The sequence below is a fragment of the Alosa alosa genome, chromosome 20 (assembly GCF_017589495.1).
Source record: "Alosa alosa isolate M-15738 ecotype Scorff River chromosome 20, AALO_Geno_1.1, whole genome shotgun sequence".
Taxonomy (NCBI): domain Eukaryota; kingdom Metazoa; phylum Chordata; class Actinopteri; order Clupeiformes; family Clupeidae; genus Alosa; species Alosa alosa.
Genome location: NC_063208.1, coordinates 21544787 through 21561640, shown reverse-complemented (window position 1 = coordinate 21561640; position 16854 = coordinate 21544787). Strand labels below are relative to the sequence as shown.

Here is a 16854-nt window from a genome sequence, read left to right as displayed (position 1 = left end):
CCTGGACTTCAGAGAATTCTGTGAGCAAGAGATAGATAGAGAGAGAGAGAGATAGATGGAGAGAGAGAGAGATAGATAGAGAGAAAGAGAGAGAGAGAGAGAGAGAGAGAGAGAGACATAGAGGGCTCCAGTGTTGCTCTCATTAAAATACACAAAGCTTTGTCTAAACAGGACTACAGTCCAGTCTGTCTCTGCAAGGCCATGTCAGTGGCGATGGGTCAGTGCTTTTCAGGCTGGGCCCTGCCAGATGACCAGATGACCAGTAACAACCCCTAACCCTAAACCCTAAACATCTCCAAACACAGCCACTTTCTCTACGGATGTGTGTTTTCGAAGGGCACCTCTGAAGAGATGAAAGCACACAACGTGGCAAAGTCAGAGCCTCCGCTGCAACTTACGAGGTTGACCGCTTGACCCCATCTGAGCACACGTCTAAGCAATGTTTCCCTAGACGGCAAAAAAGAAAAAACTCTCTGCTGCACACTCCACTCCACCACACACACACACACACACACACGCACGCACACACATCCCCCAAACAAAAAGGACACCACACAGGAAAACATATCACATACCAACAGGGAAAAAAGGAAAACATTTTCCGTGGAAGTAATTGCATTTAAATATTCCTGTTCTCAGTCCTGTCTTGGATCTTCAAAAGTAGCTTATTGGATCAAGATTATGCTTTGAGTCCATTATGTTGGACTGAAGCTTTTTTTTTAAGGAAATATTGGCAGGACTAACTGGCCTTTCAGTCCAGCCTAGTGATGCTTAGGAGGCCGGCCAACCTGACATTGTGACACTATTGATCACTTGAAGCAATTACCACTCAGGTCCTTGCAGCTGATTGTTTCATTTAGGCGAATTAAGAGCATCAGTATCCATAAGCAGTGTACACAGGCGGGGAACAGGACCTTGGCATCGCGCCCTGCTGTTCACCTCCTCCCATCCACCTCCTCCCATCCACCTTTTTAAATTCTGGCCTCTGCTCTACCATTCCAACACATGATATGGCTGCTGTTATATGTATTTTTTCTCTTTCTCAAGACCACACTCACGATACATACCTGCTCTTCTGCTATTCCACATAGAGACTCTTTATATTTGTTGTCCATTTTCTCCACGTACTGCAGAGTGCTCTCCGGAGCCGTTTTTAACGAGTGTACCTGATAGGGATATTACTGTGGGGCATTGTAAGTGCATATGCGCAAAACAATGGACTGCAACCCACATGAGAGCAACCCTCCGAGGGACGACAGTGGAAGCAACCCTTTCATTACCGCCTGTAGCCTGTGGCAACAAAGGCATTTCTCCTGGAGTGTTTACAGCGGCTGGTGTTTCGCAAGGCGGACATGTACGCACTGGGCCAAGGCCATCAGCTCAAATTGTTGGGAAAACAGCATGCTCTGCGTACTGTAATTATGATGACCTGTTTACCTCCCCGCTCCCAAACACAAAGAGGCAGAACGGCTGCTCGCTGGGCCTGCGAGGGGGGGCCAGGGGTCAGGGCAGAGGCGGGTAACAAAGCGCGAGCCACAAATAGCGCTCACTCACTCGCCGCTTAAGCGACAGCACAGCACAGCGCCTTTCGGTGTTCCAGCTACGGAGCACTAGCGATAGCGGCCAGCTCACGCCAAGCGTGGGGGGGGTGGGGGGGGGGGGGGGGGGGGGGGGTGGATGGGGGTCCGCTGTCCACTTTTAGAACTGTGGCTGTTGATGTTTCTTTTATTTTTTGCGACGGGCAGAACAACTAATTCAGAACACGGCAGTCAAAAAAAAAAACCCACGTCTCTAAAGTTGGAAAACAGAGGCAGTTTTTGGGCACTGTGCCACCATCCCACAATGCTAGTACACACAATGCCCCAAACGGCTGTGATTACCATAAATATGATGTGTCGCTCCACCAGATTCACATATGCACCCTAATCCTCCAAAACCGGCTTAATAACGTTAAATCCAGAAAATATGTCTTTTATTCACATTTGTAATACAGTTGCAGGGAAGTCTGACCAAAGCCAAATGCACCGGCCTGATTCAGCTTTTCCTCGCGTATAACAATTTGGAAATCATTATGGAGAAGAAATGGTTATAAATGTGACAGTTAGCCCTTGTTTTTGATTTAGGTTAGAGGATTACATTCTTATGTTTCAGCCAGCAATTACAGCATTTCTAAAGAGCAAGTAATTTCCCGTTTAACTTCGTATTTAGGGCGAGAGCAAGGAGGCTTTGGCACAGAGGGGCCCAGCTGGCCACCATCCACATTGTTTGTGATAAATGGAGATACTCATGCTTTTTATAATACTCCTAATGCTAAATAATCCTCTGTGGTTTCTAGTGCACGTATAAAGTATGTATACATTGGGCCTTCCTGTCTGGGTTTATGTATGTGAAGTGTATGTTCATGTGTGTGTGTGTGTGTATGTGTGTGTGTGTGCGTGTGTGTGTGTGTGAGTGTGTGTGTGTGTGTGTGCGTGTGTGTGTTAATATAACATATGTGCGTATGTTCATTTCCATTCAGCGCTATACATTATGTGTGAGCAGTTTGACAGTGAATGTGTGCACCTCTATGCTGGTGCGTGCGAAGCAGGAGGTGTGCCTGCAAACGTTCCCCCAGTCAGCACTCCACACAAACCGCAGAGAGTAAAACTTTGTACGCTATCTGCCGGCATAATCTCCCTTGTTTCTGTGTGTATGTGTGTGGCAAGAGCCGGCTGGAGAAGCTGTCGAGGGAGGTTTCGGGCTGAGCCGCTTAGGTGCCAAAGAGCTGTTATCTCACATGGCAGCCTCTCCACCAGTTGGTCTTTGGCAGCCTGGAGCAAACGTTTGTTTTATCAAATGCCCCAAGAAGGAGTCTGTGAGATCAACACACCTACTGGGCTATTGCAGCTCTTTTCCTTTTTAGACAACTTCCAAACTCAATTTTGTGTGTGCTGTAACTGATATTAAAAAGGTGTGTGTGTGTGGGTGTGTGGGTGTAGATGTGTATGTAGATGTGTGTGTGTGAGTAGTGTATATATATATAGTGTGTATATATATATATGTGTGTGTGTGTGTGTGTGTGTGTGTGTGTGTGTGTGTGTGTGTGTGTGTGTGTGTGTGTGCGCACATGTTTTGTGAGTGTGCAGTGTATGTTGAGGACAGTAATAGATGTAGTGAATAGAATAGATAGATACATACACAACAGATACAGTAGATACATACAAATGATATATTTTTCACATTTGCGATCAAGAGAACACTATCCAGAGTGCATGAATGACGGACATGGTCTAAAAGTTCAGTGTATTCACAGAGGACAAAGAAAGAGTGTTGATGCCTGCGGTTAGAGAACCCAAAGGTCAACACGTAACCCCGTTCACAGCCTTGCACCAAATCATAACAAATTGGTTGATCTCTCCCAATGGCTTTGCCCATGAAAAGCATTTTCGAGATCACCTGGAGAGAGCCTTGACTCTAGCGAACGCAGGGGCTTCGCACTTTGGGTGGGAGGCTCACAGCAAGCCCTGTCATCAACGCGCTCAAAGACGTTTCCGACAAATCAGATCTGACAATTGTTTCAGGAAAACCCTCTCCGTGGCTCCAATCTGACATCTCCGTTTGAAGGATAACTCCAGGCCCTGAAGCCTGATTGACTTGTAGGATTGTAAATGGTGCACGCCTGTTTTCCCTTCAGAATGAAGAATAATATAATAGCTTTGAAAAATAAACGGAAATCCACCCAAAGTTGAGGGGAGGACATCGAGAAACCGAAGGAGGCTCTGTCAGTGGGGACACCTGATCTAGCTAATCGACCAAATTGGAAATGTCAGACCATCTCCCCTTAAAAATTCTTTGATTGTTCTAAATCTTCGGGTAGTTCCAATGTTTTTACTTTGCTTCCCTCAACATCTCCTCCAGTACAACCAAAGCAGTCCCACTCTCGAGCGTCAGACGTCAGTCAGTTACAGTCTAGGTGTCAACAATTTTATCGCCAAGCTCCAGCAGGTTTGGTTCAGTTAGAGGCTTGGTATGGCGTGCACAAGTGCAGGACACACTACAGTCCAGTTCAGTGAACACTAGAAGTGCTCTGAGGACACTCTCAGTGCTGGAGGGCCCTTGAGTGCCTGCTGCATCAGGTATGAGGCCTTGACGTTAGAATGGAGACGCAATTGCTCAACTAGTGGAAATTACACTACCTTTCTCCCAGAAAAATAAATGTCATGTTGACCATATCGTGTTAAAGAGCCATAGAGCTCTGCTCAGAAAGAGTAATTGTGTGGGTAACAATCATTGTGAAAATGTGTCATTCTAAACTGGTGTGATGTTCTGTAGTTGTATGACACACGTACTGCACCATAACAAATCCATGTATTTGAGATGTTTGATTAAAATGTCTGTACATTCATTATTTCCAAGTCTTGACAAATATTTAGGCCTCCCTGCTGGTTTCTATGGAACCTGCAAACTTAAAAAAGGCCTAAAACAGAGAGGAAAACATACCTATAGTTCTGCTTCTCGGTGCCGATGTGGAAGCGGTCATACTGGGAGAACGCCTGGTGTCCATCCCAGTCGGTCAGCTCCACCCGCAGGGCGTACTGCTGCTGGTTGGTGAGCTGGTAGACAAACTCGTTCCCCAGCCAGTGCTCGCCAGACACGCTGCCAAAACCCTGGAACAGAGGAGAGGAGAGGAGACGAGTGGAGGGAAGGAAAGGAAAGATGAGGAAACCGGATGAGAAACCAGTGATGCGACTCGCGGGCACAGGCCAGCGATGAAGCTCAAAAGAGTCCGTGGGGAATTCCAGGGCCGTTCCCCTTCCAAGTTCGGAGCTGGGTCGATATCATCTTCACATATTGGAATTTTCCATTAGGGTTTATGAGAGATAGATAATTTAATAATGGCAAAAAGTATAAGGAGTATTTCAACTATTCATTTTTTCCAACACGTTAGCAAACCAAAGACAATATACACACAAATGCCTCGGCAGTATCTTTATTAGGTCTACAGACAGTGCTGAGGCACAGATGGACATTTACGGGTGTGCCTGCACCCTGCGGGCTTCCAATAGCCTCAGCAAAGCCTCATTGGTGTGCTAGCGTACCAGTAAAACAACTGGCTTTTCAGTCGGCCGGCTCTAAGCTGGAGCAGGTGCCTGCGTGCTGGTCATTAGAGGATTCGTTGGACTGGACTGAGTGATGTTGCGCATGGCCAGCCGTACCTGTTTATAGCAGCGAGAATGAAGACCAGATGAAACGGACACACACACACACACGCCATGTTAGCGTCTCAACTCTTCCCATTCTCCGAGCTCGCATCGCAAATCATTCCAATTGTTGGGGCCTTCTGGATAGTGCAATGTGTTCCGCTGGCAGCACTAATGTGCATTGCATGGCCCTTTTGAAATCATTTAAGCTATTGAGAAGATTGGATGTGATGTTGAAGTGACTCAGAATGCAAGCAAAGTGATTTTGACAGCAGTGGCCCACACCAGGGACTGCGTACGAATTGCTTTTCTATCAGAAAAATAAATCAGCGTGACAGCAATAATGGAGTTGGCCTGATATTCCAATTAATATGAACCCTTTCCGAATGAAAGGAGCAGGCAGAGACTCGGTGAGGGTGTCTGTAAGTGAGTGTGTGTGTGTGTGTGTGTGTGTGTGTGTGTGTGTGTGTGTGTGTGTGTGTGTGTGTGTGTGTGTGTGTGTTTGTTTGTATGCTGAGCAGTTATGTCGATTACAAAGAGAGTGAAGGAGTCCGTATACAGGGCATTCTTCTCGCTTGAGGCATATCCTGCCATGTGGGTGGACAAGAAAAGCCTTAGTCATGGCCACAAATTAATTTGACTTCTGATTAGTTTTTTCCGCTCTCAGCTTCCATTTATGCTGACCATGTTGACTCACTTACTCTCTCTCTCTGATTCATCTTCAGCTTTAGCTAAAATGAAAATGAGTGCTCGTCTGTTAACGACATCGTATTTCTATAACGGTCTACAGTTAAAAGGAACACCTGCACTTTGTCACCACGAGGCGTGCTGCCTCTGAGTGTGTGGTCCTAAGTGCACAGCCGGACTTGAGATGGACAATAACAGCCATCACCTCAATCGCCTCCTTCCTCTGTTTAGCGTCTTTGCAGTCATCTTTCGAAATGCTTTGTGAGGCTCTTAATGGCTTTGTATGTGCTGGCACTTTTAAAAGACTCCGTATTTACTTTGTTTGTGGTTCTGGCTTCTCTCCCACTGTGTGTCCCCCCTCCAAAAACAACAAGGCCACTCTGTTTAGGAACGAAAGAGCCCAGCTTTTTGCATCTGAAATTCGCCGTTTATCACCGAAAGGTCCGCAGCGATGAAGGCGCACTATAAAAAGCGCCCCAAGTCACCTATGGTTACCCGCATGGGGCCCATAAAAGGATTAGTTCTGTGCCAGCACCTTGGCTAATGCCAACGTCCAAGACCGATGCCAGCGTCCATGCCAGTGCCAATGTCCACTCTGTCCTCTGTCTTTCATTTCATCCGCGTCTGGAGGGCGGCCACTGCTCCCTCAGCGCTGCTAACCAGCTGGCCCTGCTGTCTCTGCTAGCCAGCCTGTTCAACCCCACCGCCACCCCCCCACCCACCACCCCTCTTCAATCCTCAGCCTCTTCTCCCTTTATCACCTCATACCATTCGAATGAGCAGCAAAAGCTCTAAATTCAGCCTGTATCGTGAGAGGACTGTCCCAGTGGCATTGCCTTGGCAGCTTTTTCCATGAGTGCTCGGCATTGTGTCGCTCGCTACAAACAATGAGGGGGAGGCTTGGGTGCGCAACGACTCAGCATGCAGCTGCAGTGTCTAAGCATCCTGTCCAACGCACAATCAATATTTAGAAATGAACCGGGACGGCGTTCTTTGAACTAACATGGTTTGAAAAACGCTATATTTTACTTACTTACCTTTGGGTCAGATTAAGCGTCCTATTAGTTTTAATTCACTGTGTAATCTCCATGCATACTTGTGCTTTGGCTTCGACTGTGTAGGGAAAAAAAACCCCACAATAAACACAAGCTGAAACCTGACTACTTGAATCCGTCTACCCCCGTTTAAGAGGACACGCCACACATATTAGTACATAAAGCTCCGAATAAATTGTTATTGTTGCTGGAGCATATTGTGTTTTCCTGCCGAAAATGAAGAGAAAACATTGAGTCATGCCCTTTGACAACAGTGCCAGGCGAGATATACGATCTCTGCATCTGCAGTTTGGAGGTGAATCCCTCCCAGCTCTGCAGAGTTTCGCCCCTGAGGTCCACTGGAAATGCAGCTCTTTCCTCTTCTCACTCCTCATAATGCCCCAAATTAAATGCAGATGAAGCCCCCATTGCACACGCATGAGGGGGGGTGGGGGCTGGAGATATGATCTAGCATGTGTTATCTTAAGAGGGCTATAATACTACATCCCACACGACACAAACATGGCTCTTAATTTGACGTGCCGTAACGCAGGGCGTGTGATTAAACAATGCCGGTGATTAATGTGTATGCTTCTGAGTGCTACACTTCTCCACTTCCTCAGCTCCGGTCCTCATGGGGCAAACGGATCTGCTTATGCAGAGCGCTGGAATCTACACAGAGGGAGAGGGAGAAATGTTCCGTTTCATAGAGACTGGAGGGGGGGGAACCACTGTTTCTTTTACGGAGGTCTCCTGTTGTTTTGAGGCTGTGGGATTGATGCGAAAAAATGTTGTTTAAAACCACAAAGTGGAGACGGTCTGAATGCCCACCATTTTGTAGTCTTTCCACGTCCGCTGGAAGTCCACGCTGCCATCTTCTCTGTGCTGAAGCACAGTCCATCCTCCCCCTGCGCTCTCCATGTTGCAGTAGACCTGCTTGGTGAAAAGACACGCACACACACACACACACCACACACATGCACACACACACGCACAAACACACACACACACACACACACACACACACACACACACACACACACACACACACACACACACACAGTTACTCTTTACACAGCATAGGACATTTCTCATTCTCCCATTCCCCCCTTGCATCTACACTGCAGCCAGACAGCTGGGAAGTCTGGCAGTGTCCCCCCGCAGCATCAGTTTACCTCCATTACAGGCCTCTATTCCCCCTTCCGCCAGCAACACAAACACGCCGGCCCTGACAGGAAATCAGCCCTTTCGCCTCCATGAACCTTTACCGATACTCCCTTCCACCCCAGCTCCCCCACACATCTTCAGAGCTGAAATCTTCATTGATTAGATGGGTGCTGAGGTGTATGTGTATGTGTGTGTGTGTGTGTGTGTGTGTGTGGGGGGTTGTATCTCAAGATCAAAGTGTTGTTGCGCTGGTGGACACCTGTGTGCAATGGAGTGACCTCTGTAGAGTGTAAGCTGATAACAGGAGAGCCCGTGGCTCCGCTGCAGCAGGTCTTTGTGCCGGAGCAGATCGCTGTGGAGAAGGGGGTGGGGGGCTGGGTGATGTGGGGTTGAGTGGGGGGGTGGTATGGGGTGGGGCGGGGTCACTCTCACCTCATCCTGGCCCAGCTGAAAACACACAACTGAGCCTGGATGCAATTAAGGGAAGCACTGCCGACATGACCGCAAGTAGAAACGAAAGCAGCCCCCCAACCTCCTACCCTTTGGACTCCTGGATTCTACTCTTTCCTGTTCTCACTTTCTTTCTGTCCGTCTGTCTATCACACACACACACACACACACACACACACACACACACAGTTCTTTACTCAAATCCCAGTGATTGAGCTATCAAATTAGTTGCAACTGTATCTTTCTCTGCAAAGTGCATACTGTTTGAGAGTCAAAGGTGCCTCTGGTTTAACATCACCCTGTGGAGGTAGTGGCCACCTGTTCTTCTCCACAACAAACCACCATCACTCACCCCTCCCACACCCAGCCCTTACACACACACACACACACACACACACACACACACACACACACACACACACACTCAGTCGAGCCTGCCAAATGCATTCTCAGCCTTTGGTTATTCTTAAACCCACAGCCTAGATCTATCAGACTGCCCACTGGCAGCGCTCGCTCTCTCTGCGGGGCAAGGTGTTGGCCTGGCCTGACACAGAAACAAACCAAAACCCCTGGTGATCGCAAAGTAACACTTTCACAACTGCAAGCCATGCAGTTTGCTTAGCTGTTCTCTCTCTTTTTTCTTCATGTCGTTTTTTTTTTTTTTTACTTTTGTGGTGGTCGCTCTGACCGAGCTTACTGCTGCTGTACCTTTTTGGGCTCTAGATTGTTGATCTGAATGGTGTACACGCCGTTCTTCTGGAAGCCAGCTTTATAGAGCTCGGCACAGTCCTTAAATGTCTTCTCCTCTTCTGTCTGCTTGGTGCTGTTTGGGATCACTGTGAAGAGAAGCAGAGATGGAATGAGATTCTCAATAGCACTCAGAACAAAATCCTATACAGTACTCATGGGGTACAGTTATTCCTTATACACCCCCAATCCCCTGCCAGAATGTACACACACACACACACACACACACACACACACACACACACACACACACACACACACACACACAAAGCCTAATAAACATTTGTGGTTAACGGAGGGGCAGATAGAGTCTCATTGTCAAAACCTACACTTATCTGTCAGCACGGGAGATATAATTATATTTTTTTTTTTCATCCATAAAATCAATAGATGGACCAAAATCTCTGAGGTACTTTCGCTGAACTCTGTGGCTTGCGGTCACAGACTGTCATGAGATCCAATCCATGACAGCTGCTGTTGCTTTTGGTTTTCCATTAGCCTATACAACTTCGTGGGCAGGTGGTCTACATCGCAGAATGTGTTGGACAGTGATTGGAATGTCATGCTCAAAGGGCATCCAATGAGGGAGAGGCATGCACTGAAGGATTAAATTAAGCCCAGGAGTTTGGCAAGTGATTGGCAGTTATTGGGACAATCACTTAATTGAGTAACTCAGTCCACAACAGCACTGGCTTTGAACTTCATCATCGACTGATATACATTATGTCATCTAGTATCTAGTTTATCGCTGTCAAGATGTTGCAGAACATTTTTGTGAGGATTTTTTTCAAGAACATGGCTGTCTTGTGACAGGAGATTCTTGTCTGTTTTACAATATCAATCAATATTGCTTACCACACTGGCAGTAAACATGAACAGCGTAATACAAATTAACCACCAATTGAAATGCTGTCCATTTAAATCCCCACTTGCACTTGGCTCATCTAAGCGACCTACATTAGGAAAACACAGAGGAGTTGTTGCTGGAACAACACAGCACTGAGAGGATCCTTAATATCTTATCCAGAGAAATCTCTCGAAGTGAGTGACACATTTTGTGTGAGGGAGTGAGATCAAGTGGCTGATCTCTTGCTCTGAGCGCGAGGGGCGTCTAACTCTGACAGGACTCTCAAAGCCACAGCTGTGTCTATTTCCATCTGCAGATAATTATGGCGGGAATATTTTGAAACCAAGCAAGGGGCTGAGGACAAAATACTACAAGCTATAAATTTCAAGTTCCTGTTATAACAAGTGGTTTATATTTACTCTTCGGGTCCCCGTTACATTTATGGACATTCCTTCCGATTTCGAAGTTTTCTTCTTTTTTTCCTCCCCTTGGCCCTCTATGGAGTGCATCTCGGCTTTCAAACTATTGTTTTTACTGTTGGGATTGTTTATGCAAAAGAGATGTCACTGAAAAGAGAAATGTGTCAGCTATCCTTAAACATTAGCTTTGATCCGCCCACCACCCCCAACCCAAGAAAAAAAAAGGCCTGAAGTGAGGCATCCCTTGGAGGAGGGAGCTGTTGGTTAAAGACGTCTATTATTCTGACCATTTTTACAAAGTATTGAGTGTCAGCGACAAGAATCTCCCGCTGTGACAGGTTGACAGAGTGGAACCTTGCTCCACAGAGTCTAACACAACAGAAAAGCCAGGCCTGACAGGCAGCAATTTACCGCAAGCTGGGGGGAAAGTGGGGCAAGCTTAAGAAGCAACTGAGATCAGTCAGCCAGAGGTGTGCTAGCCCATGCTGTGGTTCTCCCCTGCACTGTGTGGACATTCCAGTAGGCCACTGAGTGACACAACAGACAGACCAGGGCAGACCGGACCAGGCTGGTCAGAGAAAGCCAGTGCAGCAGGAGTGGGCGCTCAAGCAGCCCTGCGGCCAGGCTTGGACAGCAGTATTTATCTGTCCACTATTTATTTGCACACAAATATTTTGCGGTTCAGCTGGGACTCGTATTCAAAGGAGTGTCCATGTGAAAGTGCGGCCTGACTCGAGCGCTTTCATAAATCAGAAAGTTTGCTGAAAAGACCAAAATGGACCCACTTTGGCAGTACCAGAACCTGAGGATGTGGGAAGAACCAAAAAAAAGTTCCAGCTGACTAGAAACCTGCAAGGGTGACAATCATTTTAAAGGCAGTCGACACAAATCTAAAAAAGTGTCCTCAGCCTGCCAGCTTGCAAAATAATGTTGTGCTGTGTGTGTAAGATAATCAACATTACCTAACAGAGACCTGGCAGGGTTGCATGCCAAATTGAGCAAAACAGCAAAGGATAAAAACAACCCTACACTTTCCGAAGAAAAAAAAATATTTTCACATCTACTAAAAATAACTTGTTATCTGGCTGCTAATAGTACAGACTACACTACACAGCACATGCATTTGCTATATTTGCAAACTGAAATATTTAGTTTGGAGTTGTGTTTAAACGAGCGCACTCTTGCCTATTTCAGGCAGGCTTCTGGTTAGGGCCAGCAGTATGGACTGAATAAGAATCCTTCAGGGCCTTGGTAACATGGCTGTAAAAATGATTGATTCTGTTCATTACGTGGGATAAGGAAATAGTATAAAAAAATCCTATTTGACAGCCAAGGGCTTTAAAGGGCCTTCCAAAGCTGATGTCAACCAATAATGATGACTGTGTGGCTCATTACAAGGTCAAAATATTTAGATAGTCATTTGATTACAAATCTGAACTGTGTTGTATCTGGTGACAAGAAAAGAGGCACAGCACGGAACAAAGAGATCACTGGCTTGCAGTGTGTTTGGAAAAAAGGGGGTCAAGCTAATTAAAGTAGGGCAGAACAAGACATCATTTTTCCCAGTGCATGAAACAGCAACTGATGCTGCTGTAACTCCTCTAAGAGGAGAGATTTACTTAGATTGTCACTGATGATTTGAGCCACAGAGTTCAGGAAAATGCTTAAGCTCAGCTTTCAAAACATCGGCTAATTCACGCAGACGCCACGCCATGGTATGAGATACTCATAACTCCCCAAACAAAAACACAAATTCGTTTGGCAAACAAAAACACGCCATCGTACCATCCCCCCATCCCCCAGCTAAGAGAGAGAGAAGTGGTGGTGGTGGTGGTGCCGGGGGTGGGGTGGGGTGGTAAACTAAGCTTTGGCACAGTCTAGTGCTTTAGGACCACAGGGGCCTTCCAAAGTCCAAAAGGCAATCTCAGATGTCTACCTTTCTGCATTTCTGTCGATGACTGTCCCTCCCGCAGGGCCCATTAAAGTCTGACTCTCGCAGCCAGAGGTGGAGAGGGTGACCCTTCGCAGCTGCTCGGCCAATAATGTCACGGCACCAGAGAGGAAATGACCAACCACAGAGCAGGGGGTGGACATCATTCAGCCTTCACTTGTCATTAAGCAAGTCACTTATCAGTGCTTGGAAGAGAAATGAGCGAATGACAGGAAAGACAACTTTCAAGATTGACTGGAACTGAACTGAATGTCTATTCTTTGTTCGTAGGCCACAGTGAGTCAGAGGAGCTCTGCTGATAACAACCCAATCCGTTAGTAGGCAGTTTCCCATCAGAGCAGCTAGAAACAGTGTTTTTGAAAGCCTTGACAGAAAGCAGTCAGTGTATCAAATATCTGTGAAACTTGAAAAAAAAAAAAAAACATAAAACATAACAGAAATAATATCATAAATCCAGAACGCGCGATAATGACATGATGTGTAGCAGAATTCTGATACTGACCCCAAGCCTGCTTAATCGCTTGGTGTGCAGATCCTTGAGAACTTGTGAGGGCGAGTGGGCACTTGGTGAGAACTTGAATATGCGAGGGCAAGAGGACGCCTGGTGTGCAGATTGTTGAGAACTTAAATGCGTGAGAGTGAGTGGGGACAAGGACAGCAAGGAAGCAGCTCTCATAGGGAATGGGGCAGGAACACTGAGTTCCCCTTTACCACCCAGAAGACTTCAACCCCAGACATCTAGGGTAAATTTCCTGTGACCACAGGACAACAAGGGGCAGGCGGGGGGGCAAAAGGCTGCCGTGGTCTGCTGTGAAGGGACTGGGGGTAATGAGTTCATGCCTAAGAGTTAAAACCGTTGAGGTCGCACCAAGGACCAAAGGGGAAGTCCCACGCTCCCCAGCTATTGCAATGGGCTAGACACTAAGGAAGAAAGGAGTCCATTACTCTCATTCACACATATATTTACACACACACACACACACACACACACACAAACACAGACACACTCACACTCAAGTTGTTTGACATTTCACTCCACTGCTAACCACGAGCTAGTGTGTTTCAAGCTGATAAGCCCATATGGCTTGATGCCCACAAACAATTTCTATAAATGACCATCCAGGAGACAGGCCAACTGTGCACCCACTCAAGTATGACGGCATGATAAATGGTTTCCCGGGTTGGTTAGCGTAGTTTATGGTTTTGGGAAATACGGCATTGACTACTACCCTGAGGGAAAACGTATGGGTATTAGGTGTTGGAGGGCCTTTCTACTTAGATGTGTTTAGAATGTTGTCAGACCACCTGGGGAGCGAAGAGAATTTAGGTCTGCAAATGTCAGGACCTTCCTCCCCCACCTCATGCACCCTCAAGGAGAATGACAAGAGGACAAAGTGTAACTGTTTGCCATTGGGTTCCATATGGCCCGTAACAAATATGAGGGTATTGCAGTATTTATGGACTACTGTGGGACTCAATTTCTTTTCAAATGAAAAATGGGAACATAAGTGACGTTTTGTGTTTAAAATGGCAGCAATGAAAAGACTGACTCCAATAAGTTGTAAAACAATTGGAAATGACAAAAAAAGAGTTAATTTTGTAATTCAGCTCAGATCACATTGTGGCAACAATCTTTTGTTTTGTTTGGAGAAGATACATCAAACCTGTTTAACATCTGACGGCAACATACCTCCTTCCTTAGCGCAGAGGTTGAGGAGGTTGTGGACCGTGTCCATCAGGTCCTGCTGCTGTCTCTGCAGAGCTGAGCTGTTCCCCGTGGCTCGGCCGAGCTGGTCCTCCAGCTCACGGATCACCCCGAGCTGTTTGCCCACCAGGGACTGCAGGTCCCCCTTCTCGTCCTTCAGGGCCTCCAGCTCCTCACGGTGCCGAGACTCCATCTCCTGCATCTTCTGCTCCAGGAAGCTGAGATTCAGGGGGGGCAAGGAGGGAGGAAGAGATGAGAACGGAGGGATAATTGATGGAGGAATTGGTGGCGTGAATGTAATGTAATGTAGGAAAGAGAAGAATGGCGATACATGCATACATACATACATAGAGAGAGGGAGAGAGAGAGAGAGAAAGAGAAATAGAGACAGAGAGAAATTCCAGACCAAAGCGTGAAAGTGTGAGTAAAACATAAAAATAAAGAGCAAGAAAAGTGACAGAAAAGACAAAGTTGGAGAAACACACAGAAAGAGAGAGATGAATAGGTGGAGAGAGGCAGAGGGGGAGAGAAATGGAAAGAGCGCCAAAAAGCCATCAGCTGAAGTGGAAGTGGAAAATAGGCTGAGCTCAAAAGCCTGGGTATGGAGTTTACATTGTGATACGCTTAGGCTACAGGAAGGGCACCTTACATATTACCGCGGTAATGGGAACATAAACATTTACACAAATCTCCATGACTTGCACACAAAACAAACATGTATGCATTTCCCCATACCACTCACAGATTAACATCTCTGAATTGAAGAGAATGAGTCTAAATTGAATCCCCACATCTTACGTTTTAACTGTTCATTTGTGTTACATGATTTACAATCATTTATTTATCCCAAATCCATCCCAAATGGCTAAATGAGGGTAAGTACGAGGTAAAATAACAAATTGTAAAACAAGAGGAGTTCATAATTTTATACTGTACATTTTGGATGTTGTTTCAAATACTGTACTCATACATGTGCATAAATCTCTCAGCTCTACAGAGAGAGGAGATGTTGTTTCTCTACGGAGGAAATTTGAAAGTCACATACTGAGAATTCGCCCAACGCAGCTGTGTTGCTATGCTGCGACGCACACTAGGGACAGTAATGCTGGGCGTTCGATGAGAGGACAGACCCCTCGGTGTGCTATTCCACACACGACACTAGACGGCCGTCCAGAAGTTAACTCCATATGCACGCATTGCAAAATCATTACGAAACAGACGGCTTGTCCAGGTTTACGAATGCGGAGCACATGATGAAAGGGCTGTCTACAGGAGCGGTGTTGAGATATGAAAGCCAGGCAGTGTGAGTGGGCCGCTGTGTAGTTACCCGTTCTTGTCATGCAGCTTGCTGATTTCGTTGGTCTGCAGCATGAGCTGCTTCTCCAGCTTGTTGGTGGACAGCGAGTTCTCCAGCAGCTGAATCTCCAGCCTTGATGTCTGGTTGAGGACCTGAGCCAAAACAACGGGACCTCTTAGCCTTGTATGTTTTCTGAGAGCAAGCTGTACATTGCAATGTGGTCCAAAAAAAATTGATTGCAGAAAACTTGCAGACTACAGAAAAGCAATAAAGCATGGACAATAGCCCCGATAAAACCAGTCTTCCGACATATGGTAATACTTACATATTACTCAGGTACTTATAAAGGAAGTCATTTTGCAAAGCAAGCCATCTTTCTTTCCCCACACACAAAGCGGTGAAACACTAAGGACCCCAAATGATCTGGGTTGTCTCATTCAAAAAGATATAAGAGGGACAAAATCTCAAACATATGCACATTACATATAGAAGGGAGCATGCATTTGCAGTGTAAGTCAGCAGTATTTTCTTTGGCTAGAGTCCCCCTTGCCTTTTTTGGGGCTATTAACAGAGCCACTGCTAAGGCGAGTCAGCATGTGAGGTCAGGCATAACGCGGAGGGACGAGGGGGGTGGCGGTGTGACCGATACCTGCGTCTCCACATCTGTGAGCTTGCGTGTCTGCTCCGCCGTCCGAGATAGGAGGCTGGTGCCCATTTCCAACATGGCCGCCGTGTGATTGTGGACAGCGCTCTGCTGCAGCTGCGCCATTTCCATCTTCATGCTCTCCCTGATGTAGCTTTCGATCTGCAACACAGAAAAAAAGTCAAGTAAGACTCAAAAGGGGGAAAACACAAAGAAGAGAGAGGAATGACAAGATAAACGGCCTCCGTTTGTTTGAGGAGTCAACGCAATGAATGAGAAAATAACTGTATATGACAACGAAGATAAGAAGACATCAAACTTGGTCCGGCTACTTTGACATGTAAGGACACTAAAGGTAAAAGCAACAGTTTCGTTAAACAGAAGCAGACTCTGTGAAGCTGGCCTTTTAATCACACGCTGACAGATTGGGAGTCTTTCAAAGAATGCTTTATCGTTCCCCTAGCCATCCTCCAAGATGAAAAGAAATGATCCTTCATTTCCGTTAAACATTATGCAAACACAAAGCCCTTCCAATGAGCCACTCAAACCAGATGAGTTGAAACAGGGGTGTTGGAGGCGATCCTGTAGGTGGAAGCAGATGTGGGTCATTTGTGGTGTAGGAAGGGAGGTAAAGCTGAAGGATTGAGATGGAAAGACAGACACAAAGATTATCTTGAAAGCCCTTTTTCATCCTTATCTCTCTGGCAGCGTGGACGACAAGTCCAGA

At 46.4% G+C, this 16854-nt stretch overlaps 1 protein-coding gene across 3 annotated transcripts in view; it reads right to left on the bottom strand.

Annotated features, from left to right (window-relative positions):
• angpt1 (angiopoietin 1) overlaps positions 1–16854 on the bottom strand; it is a 46544-nt gene that overhangs the window by 11221 nt on the left and 18469 nt on the right. For 2 of the 3 annotated variants that reach the window (XM_048229513.1, XM_048229512.1), the window contains 6 exons: positions 16134–16289; positions 15515–15636; positions 14173–14405; positions 9227–9354; positions 7733–7834; positions 4480–4646 (listed from right to left, as the gene is read on the bottom strand). In XM_048229513.1, coding sequence (XP_048085470.1) covers positions 4480–4646; positions 7733–7834; positions 9227–9354; positions 14173–14405; positions 15515–15636; positions 16134–16289 — 908 coding nt within the window. Of the gene's footprint in view, positions 1–4479; positions 4647–7732; positions 7838–9226; positions 9355–14172; positions 14406–15514; positions 15637–16133; positions 16290–16854 lie in introns of all 3 variants that reach the window. The other variant, XM_048229511.1, reaches the window with a different exon arrangement.